The 26,817-nt window shown below is 42.1% G+C and overlaps 1 protein-coding gene across 1 annotated transcript in view; it reads right to left on the bottom strand.

Moving 5' to 3' along the window:
• igf1ra (insulin-like growth factor 1a receptor) overlaps window positions 1-26,817 on the bottom strand; it is a 74,929-nt gene that overhangs the window by 15,241 nt on the left and 32,871 nt on the right. Inside the window, exons 3-10 of the mRNA XM_030732557.1 lie at window positions 9,813-10,113; window positions 7,030-7,166; window positions 6,344-6,488; window positions 4,982-5,190; window positions 4,723-4,849; window positions 4,341-4,576; window positions 4,057-4,224; window positions 3,508-3,715 (exon numbers count right to left, since the gene is read on the bottom strand). Of these exons, the coding sequence (XP_030588417.1) occupies window positions 3,508-3,715; window positions 4,057-4,224; window positions 4,341-4,576; window positions 4,723-4,849; window positions 4,982-5,190; window positions 6,344-6,488; window positions 7,030-7,166; window positions 9,813-10,113 (1,531 nt within the window). The remainder of the gene's footprint in view (window positions 1-3,507; window positions 3,716-4,056; window positions 4,225-4,340; window positions 4,577-4,722; window positions 4,850-4,981; window positions 5,191-6,343; window positions 6,489-7,029; window positions 7,167-9,812; window positions 10,114-26,817) is intronic.

A 26,817-nucleotide genomic window follows, 5' to 3' on the forward strand; every position in this document is an offset into this window, starting at 1 on the left:
CTCCAGTAAAACAGCCTGTGGTTCCAAACCAAAACTTAAACCCTGATAACTAATGTTTAGGCTCCAGACACAGCATTGGAAGTGAATGGACACTCAAAGTTCATATGATAATGGGTGGAGCTGCCAAGACCTGGACATCATCATAACTGAGAGGAAAGAGGCGATGACAGCCATGAAGTTAGCAGCAGGAGATGCCACAGGACATCTTGTCTACCTGTGAAAGATGCAGGGTGGTCAGTAAGACAGACAGATAAAGGAAAAAGCCCTCGCTGTGACTGAGAAGATGAAAGCTGTAGGGTTTTTTGTTTTGTTTTTTTTAGGAGTTATCGGCAAACAGTGAAGCAACAAGTGATTGAGTTTTAATTTTAGCTTATACAGCTTAGCTCAGAAAAACTAGTAACTTCAACTAAATGATTCACTGAGTGTGCTGAGAATTAGAGCGGCCACTAAGAGCTACTTTCATTAATAAGCTGTTGTTTTAATACTTAATTAATAGATTAATTGTTTGGTCTACAACACCATTAAAATGTTTTTGTTTTCAATCTGATAATAGTTCAAAATCTTAAGATAAACTTTTTTCTATTTTTTTCCTCCCACAAGATGAATAGAAACCCCAAATCCACAGAAGCTTGAGAATGTCATCTACTTGTTATCTACAATACTGCACAAAAGTCTTTATTTGCTTCCAAGGGGCCAGATTTTCTGCTAATCTTTAAGAGTGGTCTTGAGCAATAGTTCTCCAGACTTCCTGAAGGTCTTTCAGTTTTTCTTTGGTATTTCATTCTTTTCCTGACCATTTTCAGAGGAATTTTATGAATCATTCAATTGGAAAAAAGGCACCTAACTCAAGAGATGAACCAGTGCTGTATCTACACACAGCAGACAGCTTAGCAAAGACCTGATTCTTTGGTTGAATCTACAAAAACAGCACAGTTTGACAGGCATAAAATGGTATTTTTGCACCAACAAGGGGATTCCCAGTGAGCTATTAGCCATGAACCTGAACTGGATTTAAAGTCAGTGGCAAGAGGTCTTATGTAGTGAGGGTTAGGGTTTCCAAATTTGAAATTTTTAGTTCAGGTGGTCAACATGTACAGAGGAGGTTAGGAGAGAGGTACAGTGAGTGTCCACAGCCATCTGTAAAATATGGTGGAGGCTCTGTCATGGTTTGGGGCTGCATATCAGCCAGTGGTGTTGTGAATCTTGTCACAATTGATGGAATTATGAATGCGGAAAAGTCTGATTTTGAGCCACCATGCAATACCATCTGGAAAGTTTAAGGATGGCAAAAGCTTTAGTTTTTCAAGATGGATGGATGGATGGATGGATGGATGGATGGATGGATGGATAGATAGATAGATAGATAGATAGATAGATAGATAGATAGATAGATAGCTTTATTGTGATCATGGATCAATGAAGTATGACAGTGATCCCAGGATAGAAAAACACACAATGAAACACTATCAGTCATGGATTGGCCTCCCCAGACTCCACACCTCGGCATCATCTTGAGAGAAAGAACGGAACAAAAGCTGCACCCATTTCCATTTTTCCTCGCAAAATGTAAAGAAATGCACAGTACTGTAGAGCACCATTTGAGACTAAGGAGCTAACTAAGCAAAGCTACAGCCATACATGTTTTATGTTTAAGCAGACCTGCAGGAAGAGGAGTGTACAAAGACCAATACGTGGGGAAAGACAGTCTCACTGGCATGTCGACATTCCTCTCTGACGGCTAAAACTGCTGCAGTCCAGCAAACCAAAGCCCAGCCTTTTAGTTATTACTGACTGTATCACACATACGTGAAAACTGACAGCACGGTAGAGGGTACAGACAAAAGATGCATGACTCTCATTCACTCTGACTAGTAGTAGCCTTTCATTGAAGCCGACAAGAAGAAGAGAAATGAGCAGGCGAAAGACATTTTATGGGTTCAATTTGCTATATGGGCAATAATGGCATTAGAATAATCGGGGCAGGCCTAACACTGAAAGAAATCATCAGCTAGCTGTCAAATGCTTTGTAGCTACTAAGTGACTAAAGTGCCCTGACCTCACCTGTTTAAAAAAGATCTACCTTTAAGCAATGGAATCCAGAGAGGAAAGCTGGGACTACACATTCATTCTGTGGTGAGCAGGGCACATTGTAAGCACTTGGCAACTCATACAATACAACAGGATCATGGATAATGGTGAAACATCTGACAGAAGAAGAGGTAACTTCAGGGAGTCCTTTTCACTTTGTCTGTACGTATTCACTGTGAGGCAGCCCCTTCCTTTCCCCCCATAAATCAGTCTGCTTTCCTTATTTTCTACTTGTCTTCTAGCACTGATGGGGCTCTTCCCTCATTCATTTAGTTTCCAGATGGATTCACTGTACATTTCCTGGCAGCTGCCTCACTACAGAAAAAAAAGAAGAAAAAAAAAGTCTCGGACAAAGAGAGCATGCAAGGGGAGGAGTAGCGTGAAGTGCCGAGTTGAGGAGGACAGAATGGAAAACATTTCCTTTTCTTTCTGTTTCTGTTTTCATGCACCCTCTTTTCCTTCACCCTTGGTCTAAACTCTGAACTTTTGAAAAAGGAAAAAAGAAAAAAAGGCTCCCTGATTTTCAAGGCCTTTCCCTAGAGTGGTTTGTAATAATGCTGGCTGTGTTACAGTGGTGAGTCTGTGCATACACTGGCTGAGCTCCTCACTGCAGGCCGGGGACCTGCCACCCGCCAGTTTCCTAGACACTTCTACTAGAACAAATCAACACAGTCAGAGAGAAGAGGAGGTGTAGATAGATAACAGTCCAATTACAACAAAAAGCCTTTTTTTTTTTTTAAATCAGTTTTACACCAAAGACATATTGATCCAATTCCATGGCAACACCATGAAGGGAAAAGGTCACTCCAATGCTGTTCAATCAAAAAAAAAAAAACCTTATCATTTTAACATATGAATATCTATCAATCTATCTGTCTATCTGAGAAGTGTGGGAGAAAAACACTGAAACCCTGAAACATACATAGCCACGAGCAAGTTAAAAGATAACACAACACAGATGTCAGTCCTGTTGCGGGGAACAAAAGCATAAGCAGCTAGTGTGTAGCCAAACTAGGCCCTTCAGACTCTTTAATCTCATCTCTCTCCTGGGTTTGTTTGTTTTGCCCAAATTGCTGCCTGGTAGACCCCATCAACCCTTGTGCCACCGTTGCCACGGCAATAAAAAAGCCACACGAGTTCTGAGGAGGCTTTGGATCCTACTCAGCATGTCTCCTTCATCTGCTCCACCCAACAAAAGGGCCAGGCCCAGCGGGCCAACTCAGCGTCCATCAGGTCCATCCACACCCACCATGCTCAGATCTTGTTAGCTCCACAGAGGAGCCATTAAAACCGCTCCACTACCTCTGTCTTCACATTGACCCAACAAGGCAATTAAGTTCAGTGCTTTAATTGCTGTCTACACTTGAAAAAATGGTCAGAGCTTGCAAACAGTATAAGGAGTTCACTGATGTGACATACCTTGGCAGAAAGATGGCATTGTGGAGAAAATTCTCAAAAACTTTAAAGAAGATGCGGTTGTCCCTGTCCCGGTCCTTCTCTTCTTGTGTCTTCTGGCAAGTACAGCACAGGGCCTTGTCTGCCCCTGTCAGGTCTGACTTGGTGGGCTTGGTGTTCTCTTCCATGTCTGTGAGCTCTGACGGTGGGATCCAGATTGGGATCTTCAAGTCTGTTGGAGACAACAAACCAAAAGCCAGGACAAAAGTGTATTTAGTGAAGGGCAGAATTCCACTTTACGTTATGGTGACCAGCTTTTTCTTTTTTTGGCAAGCTAAAGTTCTTCCAGGAAATTACGATGCAAGAAAGACTGAGCAGCCTAGCCTAGCACCAACATTGCATTTGTGTTGTGCTTGTAATATGTTGGATCCTCACTATAGCAGCTTCATAGCATTCTTTCACTTGATCCACTGGCACTACACCTGTTCTTTAAATGACTGGAAAGGTTGGAAAGGTTGGAAAGGTCAGACACTTAAGACACGTTGATTGTTTTGTTGAATTAGGAGTGCAGACCTTTGGAGCAGTAGTTATGTTGGTAGAGCTCTCTATCCTCAGGTTGCTGCTGCCAGCGGACCAGGTAGTAAGTAAGATTGCCGTTGGGGAAAAGTGGAGGTGACCACTTCACCACCAGCTTTGTTGAGGAATTAACATATGCACGGGCATCTTTAGGCACAGACGGCACTGTAACAGGGACAAAGTTGTGACATTATTTTTTATGCTATTCATGTGTTTACATAGTTGCACATCACTAATAATTTAAAACAGAACCCAAAACCAAAAGTAATTGTCAGACTTACATGATGGGTGCGTGCGAATGTAAATAATATCACTCTTTGCCCCAGTGGTGTGTTTATCCCTCTCTTGCAAGGTGATAGCTTTCACAAAAATAGCATACTGAGTCCAGGGCTTGAGGTGCTGAAGACTAACATTTGGGTCATTGTTGTTATCCTTTGGAAGATCCACATCCACCATGTGCCAGCTATTTGAGCCACAGCCATCCTGACCATCAAACTCAGTGATGTTCTGGAAAGGACTGGAAAAAATACACAAATAATGGACTTCACTTAAAAAAGAAATCAAAACACACTTAGAAGAAACTTATCTTTAGCCATCATTCTTCTTCAAAATATGACTGTATGCTCAGAGGCTAATAGTTTGTTTGTATCCATGAGTACTCACGACTCCTTGTAGTAAACTATGAAGCTGATAAGGGTTCCATTTTCCGGGGGCTGGTAGCGCTCCCATGTAAGATTGATTGCATGGCTTGATGTGATGTTGGACTTGAATTTCAAGATATGGCTTTCACCTGTTGTTACAGAGCAGGGCCCCCAGTGAGACATATGGATAAAGTTAAAATTACATTTTATACTGTTCATGCGAACATAAGCTGAATGACTAAACGTTGACCAATCTGTTAAATTCACACAAGTATACTCACAACTGGCTCTTTCGCCATTGTTGCGGAAATCCCCCTCCTCTGGCATTACAGCTATGCCGGTTTTATCCCACATCATGTGGATTTCAGACATGCAGAGTTTAGGGTTCTGACGGAAGAAGAGACGTCCGTCGCCAATAGTCAGGTTATGCTGAGCCCAGTCCCACAAGTACTGCAGATTCTGATTGTTGATGGCGGAGAACGAATACATGCTGAAAAAAAAGATCAAAAGATTGTTAGAAACATCTCATGTATGTTCAAGAAAAAAAAAAAAAAAAGTATTTCAAGTGTTTCACAGTCAAGTGTTTCCCAGAATCTGAAGTTGCCCTAAATGTTGTTAAAGGAGCTTTTTTTGCCACCTGGTGGTTCCACTAAGCACTAACAGACGTGGATAACGTGGGCTCAGATTTGTGTGTCTGTCTGACAACGGGCCTGTGCTGGTATGGAGGAAGACATAAAACAGAAACAGTGTCAGACTAGCACACTTAGCTCTAGCAGTCCAAGTAACACAGAAGAACACCTCCAGAGGGAAAGGAATGCCCGCCATCCTCAACAGCATTCCGCAGTGAAACTTAACCCTGGGAGAAATGATAACAAGAAGGGCGACAGGCTTTCCCACGACCCCTTTGGCCATCACCAAAAAAAACTTTCACTCCTATCTTGGACTGCTGTTGATATCACAGTGAAGACACTAATGGACTGCACACTAAACTTAGTTTCTTATTGAAAATTTACAAACATTATTATTAGTATTATTGTTATTGGTGTTATGATTAATAACAATAATAACAACAGCAATAAATAACTAAATAATAACAATTATGTTATACTGAGAAGTTTTATCTCCTTTCCCTTTAAGCCAACTTTTGTTTGATTGGCTCTCCTCATAAAAACAAGGTCGAACAACAGGTGGGCGGAGCTTCTGTGCTCATGGCCAGAGCTGTGTGCCTGAGATGACCATATTAGGAACAGCTTCTCCCTTTTACATCATACATATCCAAGAGCAGAAAAAAAAAAACTCTCTGAAAAAGAACCTGAGCTTTTGGCTTTCAGCCATACATTTGTACATATGTCTTACTCATACTTTGTGTTCTTAAGTTTCCTTTGTCTATAAAATATGCTTTGCCTTTGTAGCCAGTCACTTATCTAGCCTTTGTGCGTGACTGTGTGCGTCATTTTATAAGGATACTGCAATATCTGTGAAAAGTGTTGCAAAAAGTGTTCTTATCAACAAGAGGTCAGTTTGACATCTATGGATCTAAAACAATATGCTTGCTGCTTGGCTGCGATCTGCTCATGTCCTCTAATTCCCTCTTGCTACACACATGCGTGCATTCTCAGACTAAAAGTACAGACAAGCCGTACTTGTCGATGAGTTCCTGCCCCTTGATGTAACGTAGGCTCTTGAGGAAGGACAGCGAGCCAAGTGCGTGGGAGTGTCGAATCTTAACATAGCCCGTCACTGTCTGGATCAATCCCATGAATCTCTCCAGCTCAGAAGCTATATTATCTGAGGACAAAAGATTAAAAAAAATAAATATATATATACACAATTGATCACACATAAACACAAAATTGATATATATAAATAAACAAATAAAAATCCAGCAATCTACAGCTACTGTGATACCCAGATTAGCTCTTAATACAAATCTGGCAATTAACACAATTGTTTAATCAGAGATTGACAGAGATTCACTTTTGAGTAAATAGCACAACAGCATAATGTGATAATTGGGTTAGAGTACAAAAAACATGTAATATTGGTCCACCAGCCCCTTCTGCTTTCACTATACCTCTAAACACAATAACTGCAGGGCAGTCAAGTGCAACACACTGCAGTATAGTTACAGTAAAGGCTTACTGCTGTGTACTGTATAGCAGAGTGTAGCCAAGTTAAATATTCTACTGGCTAGTGCTCACCATTTTAAGTGTAGATAACCATTAAAATCTATACTCTGCTTAGTTACAGCTGAAGTAGAGTAGTCCACTGCAAAATTCAAAGTATCTTTGGTTTTAAGAGGAATGTCCTTCTGCAAAGCTGCACTCACTTCCACGGCGAATATTGATGTCCAGATTGCCATCTATGACGGTGCAGTCCTTCAGGGACTGAGCAGCATCCACAGAGTCGATGACAGGGGATCTGCAGACCTTATCGCACGGGCCGTTACAAGCACTGCATAGCATACTGTATACAGCAGAAGCAAACAAAGGGGTGAATGAGAAAGAAGAAATATAGAAGAAAAAAAAAACTTTTGTGAAATTTTCTACCTCGCCCTGAAAAATTGTGTTCACTCCCCAGCTCCCAAGCATTCCAGAGAATTCATGCAAATAACTTCAGTACATGATACAAGGTCACCTCTCACACGGAGAGTTTAATCTTTCATGGGCCCTCAACTGAACTCTGTTTCGTGAGAGAGTGACTCATTGTGTTGACCTCAGAGACAAAACAGCAGCCGTATGGCCAAAAAAATATCCAGCAGCAGAAAGGCTGCATGGAAACTTTCGACATAGACAAATCAGACAGTGACAAAAGGTTTTTGCTTATGTATACAGTACCAGTGAGTGTGTCCAAACTTTTGACTGGTACTGTGTGTGTAATTATATATATATATATATATATATATATATATATATATATATATATATATATATATATATACATACACACACACACACACACACACACACACACACACACACACACACATACTGCTCAAAAAAATAAAGGGGACACTCAAATAATACATCCTAGATCTGAGTGAATGAAATATTCTCATTGAATACTTTGTTCTGTACAAAGTTGAATGTGCTGACAACAAAATCACACAAAAATCATCAATGGAAATCAAATTTATTAACCAATGGAGGCCTGTATTTGGAGTCACACACAAAACTAAAGTGGAAAAACACACTACAGGCTGATCCAACTTTGATGTAATGTCCTTAAAACAAGTCAAAATGAGGCTCAGTATTGTGTGTGGCCTCCATGTGCCTGTATGACCTCCCTACAACGCCTGGGCATGCTCCTGATGAGGTGGCGGATGGTCTCCTAAGGGATCTCCTCCCAGACCCGGACTAAAGCATCCGCCAACTCCTGGACAGTCTGTGGTGCAATGGAGTTAGTGGCTGGAGCGAGACATGATGTCCCAGATGTGCTCAATTGGATTCAGGTCCGGGGAACAGGCGGGCCAGTTGATAGCTTCAATGCCTTCATCTTGCAGGAACTGCTGACACACCTCAGCCACATGAGGTCTAGCATTGTCCTGCGTTAGGAGGAACCCAGGGCCAACTGCACCAGCATATGGTCTCACAAGGGGTCTGAGGATCTCATCTCGGTACCTAATGGCAGTCATGCTACCTCTGGCGAGCACATGGAGGGCTGTGCAGCCCTCCAAAGAAATACCACCCCACACCATTACTGACCCACTGCCAAACCGGTCATGCTGAAGGATGTTGCAGGCAGCAGATCGCTCTCCACGGTGTCTCCAGACTCTGTCACGTCTGTCACATGTGCTCAGTGTGAACCTGCTTTCATCTGTGAAGAGCACAGGGCACCAGTGGCGAATTTGCCAATCCTGGTGTTCTCTGCAAATGCCAAGCGTCCTGCACGGTGTTGGGCTGTGAGCACAACCCCCATCTGTGGACGTCGGGCCCTCATACCATCCTCATGGAGTCGGTTTCTAACCGCTTGTGCAGACACTTGTGCATTTGTGGCCTGCTGGAGGTAATTTTGCAGGGCTCTGGCAGTGCTCCTCCTGTTCCTCTTCGCACAAAGGCTGAGGTAGCGGTCCTGCTGCTGGGTTGTTGCCCTCCTACGGCCTCCTCCACGTCTCCTGGTGTACTGGCCTGTCTCCTGGTAGCGCCTCCAGCCTCTGGACACTACGCTGACAGACACAGCAAACCTTCTTGCCACAGCTCGCATTGATGTGCCATCCTGGACGAGCTGCACTACCTGAGCCAATTGTGTGGGTTGTAGATTCCGTCTCATGCTACCATGAGTGTGAAAGCACCACCAACATTCAAAAGTGACCAAAACATCAGCCAGAAAGCATAGGTACTGAGAAGTGGTCTGTGGTCCCCACCTGCAGAACCACTCCTTTATTGAGTGTGTCTTGCTAATTGCCAATAATTTCCACCTGTTGTCTATTCCATTTGCACAACAGCATGTGAAATTGATTGTCAATCAGTGTTGCTTCCTAAGTGGACAGTTTGATTTCACAGAAGTTTGATTTACTTGGAGTTATATTGTGTTGTTTAAGTGTTCCCTTTATTTTTTTGAGCAGTGTATATATCCTAGGCTACCATCTAACATTGGAGATATTACAATACTTATGAGCTAGTCTGTAAAATTAACCAGTGGGTGGCAAGTTTTGAGCACATTTTACTCTTTTTAAACAGTCTGGGAAAAACCTTGAATCATTAATATTTCAGCATGCTCTAAAACCCCTAGTACTTCCAGTTTTGTAGACCTACTTTAAGAAATAAAGTTATTGAAGAGCCGAAGTCAGGTAAAGTTCAGCTCAAGTATACTTCATGGAAATAAATTCATTATGCCTAAGTGCACAGTTCTTTAGTGTATGTGAGTACTGTAGAATCTAAATCTATTCTGGAAACAATACCGAGACCCGTGGTTCTCCCCATGACAGCAGTCAGGTTCTAACCCTTAGAAATTCAAATTCAGAATATTAAATAAGATAGGTAACAGCCTGGAAAAACCTTGGACAAAATGTGAATGTATTTATTTTAGCACACATATATATTATATTCAGTGTGTTACGTGACATTTCCAAGTAATCAGGACCTAAATTAAGAGTGAAGGATGCATATTTACCGATCAGTCTTGTTACGTGTGAAGCCAGACGGACAGTCCGGCATACACTCTCCATCATGGATGACAAAGTGAACCTCACTGGGCAGGTGGACTTGAGAGCACAGGTCCATGGTAATGCAGCGCCAGCCCTCAAACTTGTAAGTCCCCAGGGGACAGTCTGGTACACACCGACCCTCGTGGTAGTAATGGAGGCAAGCGGAGCAGGCCGTGTCGTTGTTCGGTTCCGTGCAGCTACCCAGGCACTGGCTGTGGCAACACTCCCCCTTGTCTGTACAAGCGAGCCTACAGTTCTTTGGGCAAACTGACAGAGACAGAGAAAGACATGGAAATTTTAAGAGTCTGCCCTAGTGCACCCCCCCCAAATAAAAAAAAAAATACCGGAATGATGAAAGTCAATAAACACAAACAGCTTGCAATTGCCATACATGTAGAATAGCTTCAGAACACGCTAAACAAAGAAAGTAGGCAAGGATAATGATGTTGCATATAAACAGGTTAAAGAGAAGTACAGAGTCAGGGTGCGATCTTTGCATGTCAGCACAGAGCTTGAGAGTACCTTAGAGTTTGAAATTCAAGGACAGCCATTATAGTAAAACTGCAGAGCTCACTTCATGCAATGTAATTGCACCTAAAGTCATCACACGTAAAGCATCATCGCCTTCATCACCTGAGAGAGCACACAGCCGTGCCCCCTATAACACTGATAGAGTCAGACACATTAAAAGGAGGAGATAAAGTGTAGGTAGGGTGAAAAGTGGCCTGCAAAGGTGAAGATAAAGCATTTTCTTTAAAAATCACGTGCCCTACATGAGATGTGCTGAATGGATGTGTAGAAGGGTTTTAGCTGTGCCATCAGCTCTGGGCTTGCACTGAGATCAGCTCAGCTGTTAAGATTGTAGCTGAGCTTGATTTCTTGAGCCTGCTGTGCTCGATTTTAGGCGAGAACAATGCATTCTTTTACTTTTAAATATTCTGTCACGGTGGAAGAAAATCACACCCCTTCTATTACGGTTTCTAACAAAGAATCACTTCCCACAGCAAATGATTGTGCAGGGTGTTTCGAATTAAGCTTGAGCACCATGAATAATAGTCACTGTTTTCTGGGCATCACTGAGAAACCAAACAGAAAACAATATGTTATCAATAATGCGCAGCCTTTTCCGATTGCTTGGATAGACAGACAGTTAGTCAGATTTATCCGACTGAGCTTGAAACAGGACCATTAATATATGAGGCGTCATCACTAGAGAATAAGTCTTTCCAAGTCCAAACTTTGATGGAGAAAAGACTAAAGTTATAAGAAAGTATTCATTCAAGTAAGAAGACATTACAAAACCAGATCTTCGCTTGTACAAAATCTTCCTAACTACTTATGTCAATCCCATCTGTCTTACTCTTAAATTAACAGCGACAGATGAAAATAGCAAAAGGGAAACGTCTGTTTTTAATGTTCGAAGGCATTTTTCACTGAAGCCTATTCACAGAAAATCTCTTCAGGAAAAACAGATGTAAAGAGAAGAAAGCAAACATTTCCCACTGCAAGCAATCATGAGACACAGGGATGCCCTAGTTTTAGATGAGTCTGCTCCATAGACAAAACACCTGGGCTGTGTGTGTCTCTGTGAGCGTCAACCTATATCCAGGATTGTTAAAGGCCTGGTGACACTGTATTTTATTTTAATTGTTGCTGAGGAGTCGCTTGGCAAAAAAGCTGCTCTCTGTAGCAGATAATAAATCTATTATTTTTTGTTATCTATTTGTTATTTATTACTGTTTTTTAAATCTCTTTATTTACATAGAAACAATGTGCAAACAGCAAAGCCCTTTGTGGTCTCCACAGCCGCGTGTTGTTTAGATTTTTGAGAAACACTTATGTGTTTACTATTTATTGTTGTGCCTTTGTTATGGCTGCAAGACAAATTCCTTGACATAAAGAAAATTAAACCCTGGTGTTGGACTAATGGACGGGTATTTCCTCTTGCTTTACAAAAACATCTGTGCAGGTTAAAACGTTACAGTACAGATCAGCACCGCTGCTGACTAAATGCATACTCCCACAGCAAAAACTCCAGTTTTGCTTCACAAGGGAAGGATACTGATGACTGTCACTTCTGGATGTTTCTCTGAAATAATCATCCCCTGGTAAGCAATAGATTGTGTAGTTGTCCCTGTGCTCAGCTATTCTAGTCTGGTTAGAGACACTTTTCACTGTTCTGTGAAGGAGGTAATGAAATCTTCACGCATGTAACGGCCTTCATCTTGCAGAAAATGAATAATGGGATGAGTTTCAGAAGAAAGTTATTTTTTCTTTGAGACACTCAAAAAGCCCTATTTATAGTTTCTTTAATCAACCTTCAGGTCTTTAGCTGTGACTGGAAAGAGGTTTTCTGATATCAGTGATTCTTTAAAGATGAACTTGCTTTAGGGAACACAATGTGCAGGTAAAAGTATGTATGGCTATGTAGATATTTCATAAAAAGACATCATTAATGATTAATTACATTTAATATTTTATGTTAATTACAATAAATGAACATATGTGTTTTTCTTTTTAATAAGGAAAACTTTTACATTTCAAAGTCCATTCTCATGTTTCTTTTCAAATATATTTTCCTATTATGATCCAAATATTTGTTGTTTCAGTAATTAACTATGAAATGAAGAAAAAAAAAGTATTTAAACTGCATGAATCACTAAGAAAATATAAATCCTGTTGTACGATCATACAATTGCATAATTTATTTAAAATATTAGTTTAATTACATGCCAATATCATAATTTGTATTCATAATTACAGCTTAATGCTCCAGTACCCCGAATATTTTCATGATCACATAAGTGAGTATAACACTTAGCTACAGTATATGGCCTTTCCCATGCTATGTATATCTTCACTCTACGCACATGCTCTGTGACATCAGGAGTCGAGTGGCTCCTTCACAAATAGTGTACTTTGACAAATAGCCTAACTAAATGTTTTTGATCTGCTCCAATACAAATACCAAAGCTCTTCTTTTGTTTTTTTTTTTTGTGTTTTTTTACACTACAGCATCAAATGCCAGCACATGCATACACCCACAACGTGCTGCACATTTAGTGCGAAAAAGAAACTCAAGTGTGTCTTCATTTTCTTGGAATCCTACCAAAAGGGGGCAGCCAAAGCAAACTCTAATGAGCCTTATTGGAGGAGGTCTTCTTCTTTCTGCATCATTTTAAACGATTCCTCAATGAAGAAAAATCCCAAACATGCATACCTTCCACCAGAGGAAAGCAGAGGGAGGGAGGGGGACTAACTGCCTTAAATCCATATAAGTCGACCCGGTTTCACTGCGTGACCAAACAACCCATGGTATCAAGGATACAATCCCCTATTTATAGATGCTCCTAATGCAGCCCTATTTCCACGCTGCTGCTCTCTACACATAGCTATGCAGGGTATTGTAGGTTTCCACTACTTCAAAGGAAAGGGACTACCTAACAAGGGGCTCCTCTTAAGATAAGTCGTCATCATCCTTGTAGTCCCCCGGGTAAATGTTTAATACGAGCAGGAGCATATCAGGAGTGTCAGCAGGTCTGGATTTGACCCTCTTTATTAAGTCACCATTTTGAAACTAACTTGCACAACTCCTCCGAAAAATAACTTTGACTATAATGTGAGGCTGCAACCTAAAAAAAAAAAAAAAAAAAAAGAAGAAAGTCAAATTGCTGATTGTTGATTTGGGGAACTTTATAATGTTGTTCCTCTCTCACTTACTTACACAACCCTCCTCCCTCCTGCTGTTTCTCTGAGCAAACACGGTCTGGTCAGACATCGTAACCAACCACCAGCCTACCCCTGCTGTTCACCAGACCTCTGCGACGCAAGGAGTGGCCAGGTTCATTTCATTAGTAGTTAACGACACAACAATCAGCACAGAGGAATCTCCTTCTCAGTAGCTGGTGAGGCCTTGGCTATAGCCACCATTAAATACAGCAGCAGGGGGAGGAAGCATCATTAATAGGGAGACAGGCTGACAAGTTTAGTTTTTGTTCTAAAGGTATTATCCAGCTGCTGGGCTATGAGAAGAATCTGCAGAATGTTCCAGGCCACAGAAAATTCAACAAGGAGAATGTTAATCCCTACTAACAACTTCTACAACTAGCTACAAACATAATTACAGAGGAGTGAAAGGGGAGTGTATGGGTGAAAATGTAACAAACATGCAAAAATGCATATAGACTATGAGACAATGTAGGCATATGATGGATTTTATATGAAATGCATTTGTCTCGCGCTGGCACGCAATGAGGATTGAGGGTCATACTGCCCATAGCCCTTCACCCACAGTTCAGTCCTCCCCTTAAGTCTGTACTGATAAAAAAAACAAAAGAAAACCCAACAAAAATAACAGTTTCAATATGATAACAAGATGGTTCGATTTCAATACTGTCTGCTTTCAAGAGGATGCGTTTGCATATTTAAGTGTCTGTGTGTGTGAAACAGGATGATGGGTGAGAGGGTTAAATGTTAACTTCTCAAACTGGTGCATTACTTAAGAGGAAGAGGATTGCTGTGCAGCTATGCTCCTCATCTGAATGCGAGTCGTGTCTTGTTTGCCAGAGAGCACACTGTGCAAGTAGACTACTACACTGTTTACATTGGAAGGCTGGCGACACGTTTACTGCCAGCCGGCCACTGCCACCTCTGAAGTTGAAGTATGGCATGAAAATATCAGTAAAACGATACGCTAATACCAAACCAATCAGGTGTGGTCATACTGAAGAATGCAACATTAAAATTATCTTATGAACAATGCTTCATTCTTCAGAACACATCAAAGCGCAATATGTCTTCCCAGAGTCATTTAGGATAAGTAGGAAGCCCGACAGACAGCTAGGAAATCATTCATTATTCACAGTGGGGCTCAGGGGAGGAAGAGGGGGTGTCGAATAGTGGTGGGTAGGGTTTACACTGGTAGCTATCTGCTGAACCAATAGCAGCTGGGTAGGGGAGGTTCTTTTCTAGATGACTGACATGTTATTGAGTCTGGAGCAGAGATGGTAAACAAGTCCTCTCTTGAGCAGGCGTTGGGAGGGGGAGACGTAACCATAGTGATTAAGCATGACCTTTCCACAGATTCAGAGAAACCATAAGTTAAAGAAAATCCTGAACAGACCCTTTAGTGGAACATTCAGTACATAACAAACCTCACAGGGCTATACGTAAGGTGGGACAACATTTTAGAACAGTAAAGGATAATGTTGCAACTGACAGTAATTTTAAAGATGCTTCAGTTTGATGTAAGACTATAAGCATAGATTATAATTAACATAACATGTGCACTTTAAAAAACATTGCAGATGAATGAAAAGAACATAAACACCACATACTTTGCTGTGACTTTGACTAGGATAGAAGCTGCACATCAAGTCTCAATCACACTGCCTGTCCTGCTTCACATTATAAATGGGGCCATAGCTTCATTAGGACGTAATTAAATTTATCTCTATATCACCTCCATTTGTGAAAGCATTCACTCTGCTGCACTCTATAGTAATCCACTGTACTGTGGGGATGCACAGTCTCTCGCTCTGTACACAGTCAAGGCTACTGAGCTCAGGTTACCAGCTCTGAGAGCAGACTGTAAGGTAGCTCAACAGTACAGTAGCAAACAGCAGACCTATCAGGGCCTGCTGCAGTCCAGATCCCAGGCTGACCCTCCCATCTCCCTGAGTTCCATCAGGCCACATCCTCATCCGGCAACCTGATCCTCCCTGGGAGCCCCCAGTGGATCACTCCAGACACTTGTTTAAACCACATCAGCCCGGGCGGCTGGAGAGAGGATGCTTCCTCTGCTCACAGCCAGAGGCAAACCGCATCAGAGATTCCAGTGCGGTCTCACTGCTACAGCGATAGAGTCTTAAGTGCTGGGACGATCTAATCTAAAGATGTGCTTTTTTGTGGACCGACTGCATCTGGCTGTGCGTGTTCTGCAAGATCGACCGTTCTGCCAATCAGACGGGGTTTTGTTTGGAAGGGGAACGCTGCACGGCATCATGATGCGATTTTCTCGTGCAGACAGCTGGCTCCGATGAGCTTCCCTAAATCTCTGTTCGGGCCTGTGCACAAAGGTGTGTGTGAGCCCATTCCTCCCTGTCCCACTGATTCTGGGTGTTTTCCACTCCCATGCCCTCTAAAGAACAGCAATGTGTTTTTCACACAACTATGTGCTGGTCTGTGTGTTCAGGCATGCGTGGCATTTCCCCTCACTCGCGTTCAGTCACAACAACAACACACAGACAAGCACGCACCACACACACACACACACACACATGCACACACACCTTCCTTCAGCCTTCGGGCCTTGGCCCGATCTGCAGCTGTTGTTGTTGTTGTTGCACTGTTGTTGATTGACTGCACTCACTAAAAAGACACAGGTATGCAGCACCATGTGTAAGAACTTTGTTTTTATCACTGCAGAGACAGGGGATGGTCTGAAAGCTATTAAAGTGGTAAAACAATGGAAAAAGTGAGTAAGAATATCTATTGAAAGATATTTTAGCAGCACAGAAATTAATATATTGTACATGGATATTCGGATATTGTAAGGCACAGTTCATTCTAACTGATGATTAAGTAAAGGCAGGAATAAGGCCACACATTTGTTTAATCGAGGATTTTCTATGAAAGATAAAGATGCACTAACATTAAATATTTAGGTGTTTCAACACCGTATACCTCTTCTATCTTGTAATTCCATCTTGAGGCAATTAATGCATGGTTGAGAGGACTGGTCACTTATTCAATTAGATGAGTGACTTAATTAATTACATTAATTGCCAACTTTTACAATAACAATTAGTAGTTTAAGTAATCTCCCAAGTTTCATTAAAAACAAATATCAGAGAGAATTCAAATAGTAGAGCCAAACACCATAGCTGTGCCTGGATCCAAGTTGACCTTCTGAATCCCTGTGGGCCTAACGTCTAGTCGACTAATAGTCCCAGAGTCCCAGCTCATTGCTCCTGGAGTATGTTTTTGTAGCATGAAGACGAGCCTCTGCAGCAGCTCTCCAACTGATTTTCAAGATTCACATCTAGTGGTTGTCATGGCTGGGAATGGGAGTACAAATTAACAGCACATTACTTTAGCTCCACTGACAACTCTAAATCAAGGATTATTACAGAAATTGACTCTGTGACTATTACCTAATAGTTGGCAAGTAGGTGCTTCACCTGACATGTCTGAAGTTGATCTGGTCACAAAGAGTTCACAGAGATTTGCAGAAATGTGTCAACTGCAGGCACTGAACATGAAAATTTAAATAAGGTGCTTAGACAGACATTAAGCATGGAAAAGGAAACTTTGGAGAGAACTTGGGCATTTTTTTTCACAGATTCTGAGCTTTTTCCTCTTACTAAAGGTGCTTTCTAAAAATACTTGACTTCCCAGATCTGCTTCATTAAATACAGTGTGTTTCCTGGCAGTGCTGTGTTGACTGGTTGTTTTGCTAGCCGTGTGACTGGTTAGGGCAAGTGAGAACCTTCTACACGCTGCACTCTAATCCCTCCAGTTAACAGTCATGAAGACAATCACTTAAATCAAATCCTGGGTAAAAGGAATCTATTAAAGACAGGATTTTACTACACAACACTGGAGAAAAAAAAGCATAGCTGGTCACAAAAAATGAACAACTTAATGCTTCTTTTGGCTCAGGTGCTGGATGTTTACAGTCAAGGTTTAAAACCTGGCTGTGTACCCACCTGCCCCAAGACAGGCAGCAGCACAGAGAGAACTTCCAGCCATATGGACCAATGTTGGTTCTCACCATATTCAAACTGACTCCAATATAAATTTCAATAAACACCTTTTTAAAAAAAAAAAAAAAAAAAAAAAAAAAAAAAACCTTGAATTTTAGTGCTGCTTAAACAAAGTGCAATCAAGCAAATATGTAACATTTTTAGTCCACAGATAAATCTGTCGTCATCAGAACATCGGAACAGTAATTTCTCTCATACCAAAGCCTATTTCTGTAAATGACCATTGACAACGCTGTGACACACAGTGCCCAGACTTCATCCTGGTGCACCATCCGGCATACATTATCCCTGCTTGCATGACGTCTGGATTCAACATGACAAATCTTCATTTCACGTTGACTTCAAAGAGGCCCTAATCCTGATTAAGCATGGCAACATTTGCCTTGAGCTAAAAAGCTGATGGGGATAAGTTTGTGCTCATTGCGGGCACTCCTACCAGGTTAAAATGGAGATCTCTGCAAGCACCGAGGAGGCCATTAGTTGATTACTGCACTGTGATAGTGAGAGGATAATAAATCCTAAAATTGCTTGCGGTAACATTAAATAAAAACATTTTATATGTTTGAAAAAATTGTGATGGGGATGGTATCACATACACAGCCTACATTGAAGCCTCTGTCTGCCTGCAGTTTCTGGTTGTTGGCACACACAGGCAGACTGCAGTGTTGATACTCTGCCCATCTCTTCAGTGCATCTCCCTCTTTTCTTTGGGACATACACCTCAGTATTTGGCACCTTAATGGAGCCAGCTTTGTGTAGTCCCACTAGTAACTTCATGAATAACATCTGGATTTAGGATTTTTCCTCCCTTTGATTTTGTTGTAGGAGGAAGATTCTTGAGGGTTCATGCACAGAAAAAAAAGGACAGGCACCAGAGTTAGGATGAGACACACATTATTCTCTTCATCTGGAGAGCCTGCACTGAGACTTTAGGCTAGTTCTTTCAAGTGTAATGGCCTGATAAGATACCACAGTCCCACACGATGTCACAGTAAAACAGTATTGTATTGATTCAGTAGGAGACAAAGATTAATTTGACATGAAAGAGGAGTGCCTGGAGGGTCAAGCTTGGAAACACGCAAACCTGGTGCTTGTTTTGAACATTTCTTTTCAGCACAAGGAGTTAAAAGCTTGCAGCTTGCTTCATAAACAGCTGAACAACACAGAAGAATGGAGGACCTCGCTGCTGATATGCACACTGATAAGGCCAAAGAGGATCACTGATGGGAAATGTTTGGCAGCATTCAGCAATTAGCTCATTTTCACTTGATCCTTTCACATCAAAGGGTGTGACTGGATATCATAAATAAGGGCTGCATTACCTTAAACGACCCAAGTGGCTTAAAACAACAATTCTCAAGAGTGTGGCTTACCATTTAAATGTAAAGCCACAAACAAGAATAAAGGACCGTTACAATGCCGTAAACAATGAACTTGTAAAAGTTTATCCCTATTAGTAATTGGGTAACAGCAACACCCGACATTGTGCCAGTTGCACAAAGCCTTGCAGTGGACTGAAAAAAAAAAAAAAAAAATCTTTACTATTCACAAGTCTCAGAACAAATTGTGAGTTACGTCACCTTCAGCAAGTTTCTCTCACAGGCTCAAGGCAGACATAGCTCCTCATTTGTAACCTAAGTTTCAGTGTTAATCAGATTTTACCATGACGCAAGTCCCCCCATTCACTTCTGGACTCAAACACAAACAGTAGTCATGATAAAGAGTGTGTGGAAACAATACAAATGACAAACTGCAGCTCTCCACCTAATCTGTACTATATTTGGTTTTGGGACAGAGTTCAACCAGAGGATTAAGTAAGACCTCGCTTTAGGAGTTTTATATGCCACACATAGCATGGAATCAAAGGTCATAGGCTAGAGGCCAGTGACCAGAGATGGGGCAGAGTATGGATAAAGCTGTGCCTGACCTCTCACTGCACCAACAGCAAAAGAGGACAGTCTATGTGGATGGAGCAGGACAGCTGACAGGCCTTAAACAGTCCCCAGCCCACACTTCCTATTGGCTGTCTGTGACATCATGCTTCTATCCCCATTTTTTCGCCTCCTCTTTTCAGGGTGGGTGGAGAGTTCAGTTCTTCCTCCTCCTCCCCCCTTTCTTTCCCCCCATCACACATACAAATACACTCAGCTTTCTTTGCCCCTTTTAGGGACCTCAGCAGCTTCAGGAGGGAGGAAGAGAGAGGGAAGGACAGAGCAAGAAAATGAAAGAAAGATAAAAAAAAACTATTAAAGCTTGACTAATTCCAACTATACTTCTATATAGAGGTGTGTGTATGTGCGTATGTGAGAGCTTCCTTTTTTTTCCCCCATTTGTGTGGCAAATACATGCCTTGTATGACACTCATAGAAAGTGCCATGCACACAAGAGCCCCGCTGCCACATCACAATTATTTATCGTTAAAGTGCTCCCCGATGGGTCAGTGTGTGGTCTGTTAGCATGAAGCAGAATGTGACGCACATAGCCATGCAATAGCACACGCATAAGCGCACTGCATATGAACCATAATGTTTTTAGTTTTGTTTTTGTTTTTTCTAGACTCCAGGACTTGAGCCAGTCTTTCCTAATTAACACACACCAAATGAGGAGTTTTGTCTGGCGCAATCATGCTTCATGATATGCTATTGTAAAAGTCTGGGTTTGACATTTTCACTAGAGGATCATTACAATACCAGCTGGGCTTTCTCCAGTAATGAAACCAAAGGATTATCAAAGCAAAAAAAAAGAGACTGACAAAGAGAGAGACCCTAAGAGGAGGCATATTGGGAAATAATTGCTTAATATAAAAAAATGCACTGTAAAAAAAGAAGAGTCAGACTATTTATCTATTGTATTAAAACAGACATGCAGCAGAAGGATGTGGTGTTTTAGGGAGATTTAAAATATAAAAAATCTTTCCCTATGTATGATCAAGACGTGTGTTCTCTGTGTGATGAGGGGCAGTGATGACAGTGCATGTAAGTCAGTAGGCTGAGTTTCCTCTGCTCTGTGATAATCAGATGCAGTGTTCAGTGCCGGATCAGGTCCTTCCACGATATATTAGCTCTTAGTCGGATTAAGTAGGAATCAGTGCATACAGGAGAGGTGAAATGTCATCATAGCACTGCAGGAGGAATCAAAGACACTGCAGTGGTTAGCAAGCATGAGGCAGGAGGGTTTGTTGGGGACTAATGGGAACATGGAGGATCCTGGAGGGGGGGCTGCACAAAGCACAAAGACTATGTTTGAAACCACTTTCAGCCCATATAGCTTGTCCTGCTATGACACTAAAAGTTGCAGTCTAATCAAAAGAAAAACTCCACAGGTGTGAACACACTGTAAATCAGAGGATTCAAAAATTGACACAGAGGGCAGAGAGGACAGATGCCAGAGGAGAGGCTGGGAAGTGGGCACAGAGAACAAGACTGCTTCCAGCTACAGGAAGCATGCTAAGCCCCCACCATGTTAAACATAAGACTTCCAGAAATGATTGAAACAAAATGCCCACGCTTTTCTCCCCCAAGACAAACAATGGTCCCCATTGTAAAAGTCTGTGGATACTAACAGCCAGGGAAGAACAGCAGGTATGTTCCCCCCCTCTTTTTTGAGACTGCAGACAACTCTCTCCTTCAGTTGGGACAGACTGGGACATAAATGCGGGGCACACAACAGTGTGGCCCACTTAGGCGCCCCCTGCTCGGAAAAAAATGCTTTTGTTTTCCTGTTGTTACAGGCCTCAAACAACTCAAGGAACAAAGCTGCAACAGTAGTAGAGCACCAGCAGGGGGTGAGAGCCATGGAATAGAGGCACGCTACACAGCAGACATGCTACACACATTCATTGAGAATGTAAACACAAGCCTGGGGAACCTGTTTTCTTTTTTCTTTCCTTGTTGTGACCTAAAATCTTTTGTATTTCATCAATGGTTCAGTGAGATTCTTCTCCATTTGCTCAGTACAGTATATCTACCACAATCTTTTCCCACTGTCTGACCTCTGATATTTCAAATTTATTATCATTCCTTCAGCTCAGTTTTAATCAGCCTGAGGGTTTCCCTAAATGGCTCACTTTACACAAGTTTTCTGTCATCCCTAAAAGATCACTCTGCTCCTCTGACATACATGTGCTAACCTGCATAAAGAGGACACTGCACCAACTGCCAGCACGGGATGAGCCGATTCTATATTTACCCGAGAACTGCTGTATCCCCGCTGTCCCCAGATGCAGTAATTCATTAGTTATTTCATAAATGTCTTGTTAACTCTTATGCTGCTAAACGGAACATCATAAACTGTAATAAATGGAAGTCCTGAGGCTATATTTTCTCTTCAACAGAAGCACTGCTGCAGCTCTGGACTTACTTGAGAAAAATCATATGCTTCCTAACAGAGAACACATGACTGCAGTGTTTAACTGCACTAAGAAGCATGCAGATGATAAGCTTCTTTTATTCTATTTTAATTATGTGTTAAATATTAAGCGTCAATAATAAAGGATGTTCCTAACTGAGTAACATCAACTGGTGTTAAAATACTGCCTGAGCCCTGATTAAGACCATAATAAGATGCCATGGGAGAGTAGAAATCACACCTGCTAGATCAGTGATTTCCGCCGGAATGCGCTTATTCAAACATGCATGTGCACACACACTCGCATACTTTCAAACAGCTGGTGCTGGGCTGGCTGGCTACATACAGCCAGGGGACAGATAGCTGGCTGAGAGAGGGAATGGGAGCATGCTGCTCAATCAATGAGCCATCAATCACACGCACGCATGCACACACACTCACACACACAGAGAGAGAGAGAGAGAGAGAGAGAGAGAGAGAGAGAGAGAGAGCAAGAAGGAGCAAAGGCATGAAACAGGAGAGCATATCCTTTAACTACCACTCAAAAAAAGCCATCAAAGTGCTGGCTCTGGCTCCAGGCCTTTTTCCATGGCCAAATTTCCAGTCACTGCTTTGTCTTGTGGTGGTTTCATTAGAGCTACTACTAGACTCCTCCGTGTGTGTGTGTGTGTGTGTGTGTGTGTGTGTGTGTGTGTGTGTGTGTGTGTGTGTGTGTGTGTGTGTGTGTGTGTTGCACCACAGTGGTTATCTGCTATCCTAACTAGCTCACTGCTGCGGGGTTTCTTTGCTGCACTCTGCTGAGCTCCCAGACAGCAAGAGGTTGTGAAAAGGCTGGCAAGGAGGCGGCAGCAATCGTACACTAAGTAGCACACTTCTATTGTCTCTTTGGTTCTTGTAGGAAAGATGGTGAGTGAGGAAGTAAACACAGCACTTCAGGGAAGGGATTCAGCTAGTGATTACTGTTATTTATAGGTATTCTTTTCATTCTTTGGCAACACCTCTACAACGGGTACATCATTTCCAATTCATTTCCCAAGAATTTTTTACAAAATTGTCTAGAAGGGGCAATAACTTCCACAACAATTTACAGGAACAAATAAGACTGCATAGTGCATAGCAATAGCAGTTAGTTATTTGTAATAGAGTCTTTGTGTCTAAGCACACAGGTTTATTTAAAAACGAACAACCTCCACACAAAAGCCTATAATTTTACAAACAAGGAGAATAAAGTTTTCCATGATAAATGAGGATATCCCAGTTATTAAATCGATATTAAAACCTACCAAAGCACACTGTCATTTCCAGAACACCCATAAAAATCAAGTGTTGCCATGATTTTATTTTGTCCGTTGATTGATTTAATGTGTATGTTTCATTGTTTATGTAGAGGTAGGAATATGTATCAAACCTCCAGCAGGAGAGAATAATGTACACTGAAAGTTCAGGTCAAAGTCTTCAAATTGTTTTAATTAGCCAAAACACGAATTATAGCAAGTAATCATTAGCAATGTTACATTATCAGTGACTCAAATGGTTTATGGATTATCTAAGTTAGAGAGAAGAGAAAGCAGGAAAAGGTGAGCGGCGCTGCCGACAGGATCGGTAGAGTTAATGTACACAGTGAGGAGTAAACAACACCAGAGGACGTCCTCATGTCCCTGAGCCACAGTGACAGCATGTCCTCCTGTCTGCACTGTCACTCTGTGTCAGCTCTCATTACCTACAGCACTGCACGAGCAGCACTGACTGACTGGCTAATGGCACCTGCTACCTACTGCTTTATGGATGACAGTAGGGGTCTGGGATCACCATGACAACAGAGCGATTGCACTATCCCTGACCTCGATCACGAGGAATAACCTGTTTGTTTAAACATTATTATTAATTTATAATACACAAGAAACCAATTTCAGTTTATTTCTCATGTGTTAAATATCTATAATTTACATAGTAGAAATGGGTTAGCACGAAAGCAACCACTAAATTACTGCCTACATCGGACCGAGCTAAACCGAGTTCACATGGTGGGGAATTTGTTTAGACTTACCGCCTGAACCAGGGCTCATTCACCTGCAGCCATATTTTTGTGATAGCCTATATAGGAGAATCAAAAATGCAACAACTAGAAGGGCAGTCAGTAGAGCGCACACCTCGCCCACCCCAAATTTTCTATGTGCTGATACTACGCTCCATCATGAATTACTAGAACACAAAGACTAGAAATTTATTTTACTGGCTTTTAAAAACTGTAAAATGTGATTTTATTTTTTTAATTATATCCAAATGAACAGATAATGGCAGATATAGACTGGATATATTTTATTCAGTTTATGTACCCTAATAGCATCCTCTAAAAAAAAAAAAACTAATGACAAAGAGAAAAATAAACATTTGCCGAGATATGAATTGTATATGTGTATGTGATTTTTGTGTAAGGTTTGTAGTCCACTTTGCACTATTGTGAGCATTTTCATTTAAAATAGAAAAAGACAATGAATTATCAGCAGTAAGTGTTTATACCCAAGCACCAAATTTCATCACAATAGATGAAAAATTCAGTAAGACATGAATTTTAAAATTTCGCCAATGATAAGGAATTTTTTTATATTTTTTAAAAATGATTGGTAGCCTTGACCTTTGACCTTGAACCTTGAAAATGAAAGCACGTGTTCTCGGGCCCCTAAGGAATATTAGCACAAAGTTTCACCAATTTTGGTTCAAAGCTTTTTGAGTTATATTGCTAACAGACAGACAAACAAACAGGGCTGGAAACATAACCTCCCTCCACCTATCGGTGGGTGAGGTAATAAGCTCCATCACAAGACTCCCCTTGGACTGTCATGCTTCCACTGATGGATGATGGGACACGCAATAGATGCCACTAACTCACGGATTGCTGCGCCATCATTGTATCAGGGGTATAAGGGTCAACGCAAGTCGGCTGGGTACAAAGGATCAGTATGCCTCATGTTAACAGCATCCACACACTTCCTCTGTAAAAGAGAAGACACAGTCTCAGAGACCCCAAACTCTGCTGTGTTTTCTTGGACAACGTTTTTTTTTGAAGATTTCAAGAATTTCTGCCAATGATATTAACTAAAGAAAAGAGATTTGTTGTGGTTCAATATGCAATGAATACTATCTCTGCTACCAGAAGAAATAAGGTCTCTCCAACTATTTTGAAAATATTTCCCAACTACCTGCAAGGAAAAGAAACTATTTCAGCTGGAAAGAGAAAATGAAACAATGCAAATAGTAAACTTGTGTGGTGAACAAAGGGGTAGATTTCACCGTGAGACAACAGGAGAGCACAAAAATCATGTTTATAGGCATCCACACCTCACAGATAAACAAGTGCAAAATCAAGACATCTCTCCTCACTGTAGCTGGCAAAGTTTACAAAATGTTGAGGTGCGCCTGCTACTCCTGAATCTGATAACTGATCTGCGGTGGCTGCTCAGCGAGCAGTTTCAGGCGGAAGCACAGCCCAAATTGGGCCTTTGTTCCAGACTGCGCAGTGTCTCAGCAGAGGCATGAGCAAAACACAAACACACACGAAGGCTGAACAGTCACACACACACACACATAACTAACTCCACCACAAGCGCCTCTGAGCCGCGTCTCACCCACCCACACACATATACTAAACACAACCTGACCCGCCTCCCCTCTCTCTCTTGTGCCTTACTCCTCTCTCCTCCTCACCCTCATTCATAAAATGGCCGCTTCACAACTCCAATTCCTGGCATGGAATTTATGGATAAGGGGTCAGGGGCAGCAACGGGCCAGGAGGGACTTGTTAGTTGCATTTTCCCCCTCCCTTCCATCTTTTTTGTGCACCCCCCCTTCCTATCTGCATAACCAACCTACACCGATGCGATTTGTCCACCTAATTTTCCTCCTCACACATGCCAGCCTTCCTCTTCTCTGCCACCCCCCCCTCCCCACCACCACCACCACCACCCCCCCCCCCCCCCCCCCCCCCCCCCCTCCAAAACAAACCTGATTCCGTTGTAGCCTAGGAGGGAAACTAAAGCTATGCATCTGGCAGAGAAAGGCAGGCAAAAAGTGGAGAAGGGGCAGGAGAAAGTGCTGGTGGCTCCTCCTAAGAGGCCAGCAAGAGGGGAACAGGGACATTCTCAAGTTCCATCCCTGGAACACAACCTCCATGTTTCTGCAGTTTTACCACATCATACGGACACACATGCAGACTCCTAAGGCATGCGTTCAAAGCAACAGGAGATTGATTGCTATAGCATTTGCACCCCCCCCCCCCCCAACATGTGCTCCTAACACACAAATACAAACTGCAATCTCTGTTAAAGAAGCAACAAAATGGGGCAACCTGTGTGCCTGAGGAGCTCATCCCAACCTGCCACAGAGTTATACAAACTTACCAGACAGGAGAGAAAACAAAGACTATAGGGCCAAAACCATTCAGGCAACACAAATGGGCAATAAGAACTGTCACTGTGTGTGTATTGGTATGTGCAACAACGGTGTGTGCATCTAGGCGAATTTGGGCTTGAGCACTATTGCATCTGTTTCCCCCACTACACCACACTGCGATAAAGCTCATAAATTAAAACTCATTCAATAGCCACCCCTCCTCACTGCACACACACCCTAACAGTACCTCTCCTCCTTCCCCCTTCTCCCCTCTGCTGCTGCTGTAACCCCTAACGGGCGAGGGGACGAGCATGGAAGGGTCGAGCCAAACAGTCCCACCTCTTGCTGGAATGAGCCTTAATTTGATAGGGTGGGGCTGGGCCACTTCTGTGGTAAGACATGCACATGTGCCCCACACACAAAAGGAGGCATGTGTTAAGGCAGTGGCATGCATACACATATGGGAGAC

The sequence above is a fragment of the Archocentrus centrarchus genome, chromosome 6 (genome assembly GCF_007364275.1).
Source record: "Archocentrus centrarchus isolate MPI-CPG fArcCen1 chromosome 6, fArcCen1, whole genome shotgun sequence".
Classification (NCBI taxonomy): Eukaryota; Metazoa; Chordata; class Actinopteri; order Cichliformes; family Cichlidae; genus Archocentrus; species Archocentrus centrarchus.